This window comes from Pinus tabuliformis, chromosome 7 (genome assembly GCF_031772625.1).
Source record: "Pinus tabuliformis cultivar Carrire ecotype Pingquan chromosome 7, CPIR1, whole genome shotgun sequence".
Classification (NCBI taxonomy): domain Eukaryota; kingdom Viridiplantae; phylum Streptophyta; class Pinopsida; order Pinales; family Pinaceae; genus Pinus; species Pinus tabuliformis.
The window spans coordinates 866683605-866686621 of NC_142293.1; the positions used below are offsets into that span (position 1 = coordinate 866683605).

The window sequence follows — 3017 nt, forward strand, 5'->3', positions numbered from 1 at the left end:
CAGAAAAAGAGGACAAGGATCTCATTTTTAGAAATGGCCCCTACTCCATGGGGCCTCAAGGGCTGTATTTGAATAAATGGACGCCAGAATTTGATCCGGTGGTGGATGTGCCTTCTGCAGTCCCGGTATGGGTAAGGCTCCCCAATCCCCCGGTTCACTGTTGGAACTGGGACTCTCTGAAACACATCGGAAACACTCTCGGGAAATTCATAGACGAGGGCAACAACAAGGATCAGTACGAATGCGCCAGAATTTGTGTGGAGGTAGATCTGGAGGTTAGACTACCAAAAGCCATCAAAATAAGGGTAGGTCCTTGGACGCATGTTCAGAAGCTGGACTATGAACAGCTGTCGTTCAAATGGCGGAAGTGTCAAGTCTACGGACACTTCACTAGATTTTGCCCATCCAAAGGGGTAGAGGAAAAAGGGAAGGAAGAAGGATGGAATCAGGCAAAAAGACCCAAGACTTCTTTCAGGAAGGCTGCAAATATTAACACCAGAGCCCCCCAAACAGGCCCTGCTCAGCATCCACCCATGGAGAGCCAAGGGAACAAATTTGAGATCCTCGGATCTGAAGCCATGAATACCCAAGAGACAGAAACACTAAAAGAAGTCTCTCCGCCTAAATCTAAAAGCGAACCAAAGAGATCCAAAGGGAAGATGTCGGAAGAGGAGGAGGAAACCCAAGAGTCCGAGGAATTGGAGGAAGAAGGGGAAATAGGGGAATCACAGTCCACCCCCAGAAGATCTACAAGAGGCCAAATGTCAACAAAGGAAAAAAGGGAGAAAGAAACATACAAAGACAAGCTCCAGGGCAGCCAGCCAACGATAGAGAAACTCCTAGAAAAAACCTCGAAGACGAAGAGGATCCAAACCCAGAGCTCCAAAGGAGCTCATCACAGCAAAAGTAAATGATGAAGATAGTCTCCTGGAATTGTAGGGGATTGGGCTCCAAAGCCAAGGAAGAAGCATTGAATAGTCTAATAAGACTAGAAGCCCCTGACATCCTTCTCATCCAGGAGACTAAACTGGAGGATTCGGCCTTCCTCCAAGCAAGCAGAAAGTTTTGGAAAAAATACGGAGCGCATGCAACCTCTGCCCGTGGAGCATCAGGAGGACTTGGGTCCCTTTGGAATCTAAATAAGTTCTCCCTTATCTCTGAGTCCCTGAACACTCATTGGATTTTGTTAAAATTGCAACACTTAGAATCTAAGGAAATTATTAGTCTGGTCAATGTATATGCTCCTAACAATGCAGGTGAAAATAAAATATGTTGGGACTCCATCAAAAACTTGGCAGATCTGGAAAATTTGGAAAACATTATCATAGCCGGAGACCTCAATCTCACCCTTCTTTCGTCAGAAAAAAGAGGAGGCAGTATTGTCAGAGATCCGGCAAGAGAATCAGTAGAAGATCTCATGCAAGATTGGGATCTGATAGATATTAAGCTGACCGCCGGCAAGTACACGTGGTCAAACAAGAGGGTTGGCCCAGGACACATAGCTGCAAGACTGGACAGATTTTTAGTGCAAAGTTCCTTCCTGCTTCTAGGATTAGAAGCTAGATCGCACATCCTTCACAGCAGCATATCAGATCACAAGCCTATTAGCTTGGAACTGCTGACCCCCAAGGACCTGGGGCCTATTCCATTCAGGTTCAGCTCTCTCTGGATCAAAGAGGCAGACTTTATGGACAAGGTCAGAGACTGCTGGAAAGACCCTGTTAAGGGTTCTGCCTTCTTTGTGTGGGAGGAAAAACTCAGAAGAGTTAAAGCCATGCTAAAAAATTGGGCCAAGTCCCTGCCCAACCCAGCTGCGGAAAGGAAAAAATCTCAAATAGATCTAGAAAACCAGCATCTCCATCTTGAAACAGCTGATATCACAAAAGAGGAATTGGAAAAGGAGGCCAAGCTTCAGCAAAACTTCCATAAGGCATGCCTGGCAGAAGAGGAGTACTGGAGACTCAAGTCTAGAAGTCTTTGGCTCAAATCTGGCGACAGAAACTCCTCTTTCTTTCATAAACAAGCTCAAGCTAGGAAAGGACGGAACTCCATCACTGAAATAAAAGAAGAAAACAATGTTCTGAAGGACTTTGCAAGCATAAAAAGGCAGCCACAGATCATTTTGAGAAGCTGTACAGGGAAGAAATAGGAGCTGAGCAAAATGACAGCCTGCTGAACGTTGTCCCTAACCTCATCACCCCCAAGATGAACCAGGTCCTAGAAAGCAAAATCACGCACAAGGAAACCAAGGAGGCCCTCTTCGCCATGGATCCGGACAAAGCCCCGGGACCGGACGGTTTCACACCGAGATTTTTACAAACCTGTTGGCAGATAATTGAGAAGGAATTCCTCAAAATGATTCAGAAATCCCAGGACTGTCAGAAGATTGGAGGCTGCACAAATTCGGCATTTCTCACCCTCATCCCTAAGGAAAAAGGGGCAAACTCCTTCAATAGATTTCGTCCAATTTCATTATGTAATATTGGGTACAAAGTGATCACCAAAGTGATAGCAAACAGGTTGAAAAGATTTCTCCCTAAAATCATTCCGGACAATCAAGGGGGATTCATCCAGGGCAGGCAGCTGGTGGACAACTTCGTGCTGGTACAAGAGGCAATCCATTCCAGCCAACACCGAAAGGAAAAAGGTATGGTTATTAAATTAGATCTAGCTAATGCCTTTGACCGTGTTAGACATAGATTTTTGTTTGATGTAATGTATAAATTGGGATTCGGGCAAAGCCTCATAAAGTGGATAAAAGCTTGCATATCAGAGCCTTGGATTGCCCCTCTGGTGAATGGAAGGGCCGCTGAATTTTTCAAAGCCTCTAGAGGGCTGAGGCAGGGGTGTCCTCTCTCACCCCTCCTATTCGTCATTCAGGCTTATGTTCTCAGTCTCTACTTGAATAAAAAGTAGCAAGAACAAGACATTGCTGGACTATGCATTGCAAGAGGGGTGAAATGCATCAATCATGCCCTCTTTGCTGATGATACCCTTCTGCTGGGAGCTGCTACACC

General features: G+C 45.6%; 1 protein-coding gene across 1 annotated transcript; it reads left to right on the forward strand.

Moving 5' to 3' along the window:
- The first annotated feature begins 1417 nt into the window (after positions 1-1417).
- Positions 1418-2149, forward strand: LOC149250361 (uncharacterized). Its single transcript, XM_089453630.1, has one exon. It carries the CDS (start codon positions 1418-1420, stop codon positions 2147-2149), a length of 732 nt encoding a protein of 243 aa, XP_089309756.1.
- Positions 2150-3017: the final 868 nt, after the last annotated feature.

What these genes read in the sequence shown, in the direction of transcription:
- LOC149250361 (XM_089453630.1), top strand. Translation starts at nt 1,418, where the DNA reads ATGCAAGATTGGGATCTGATAGATATTAAGCTGACCGCCGGCAAGTAC.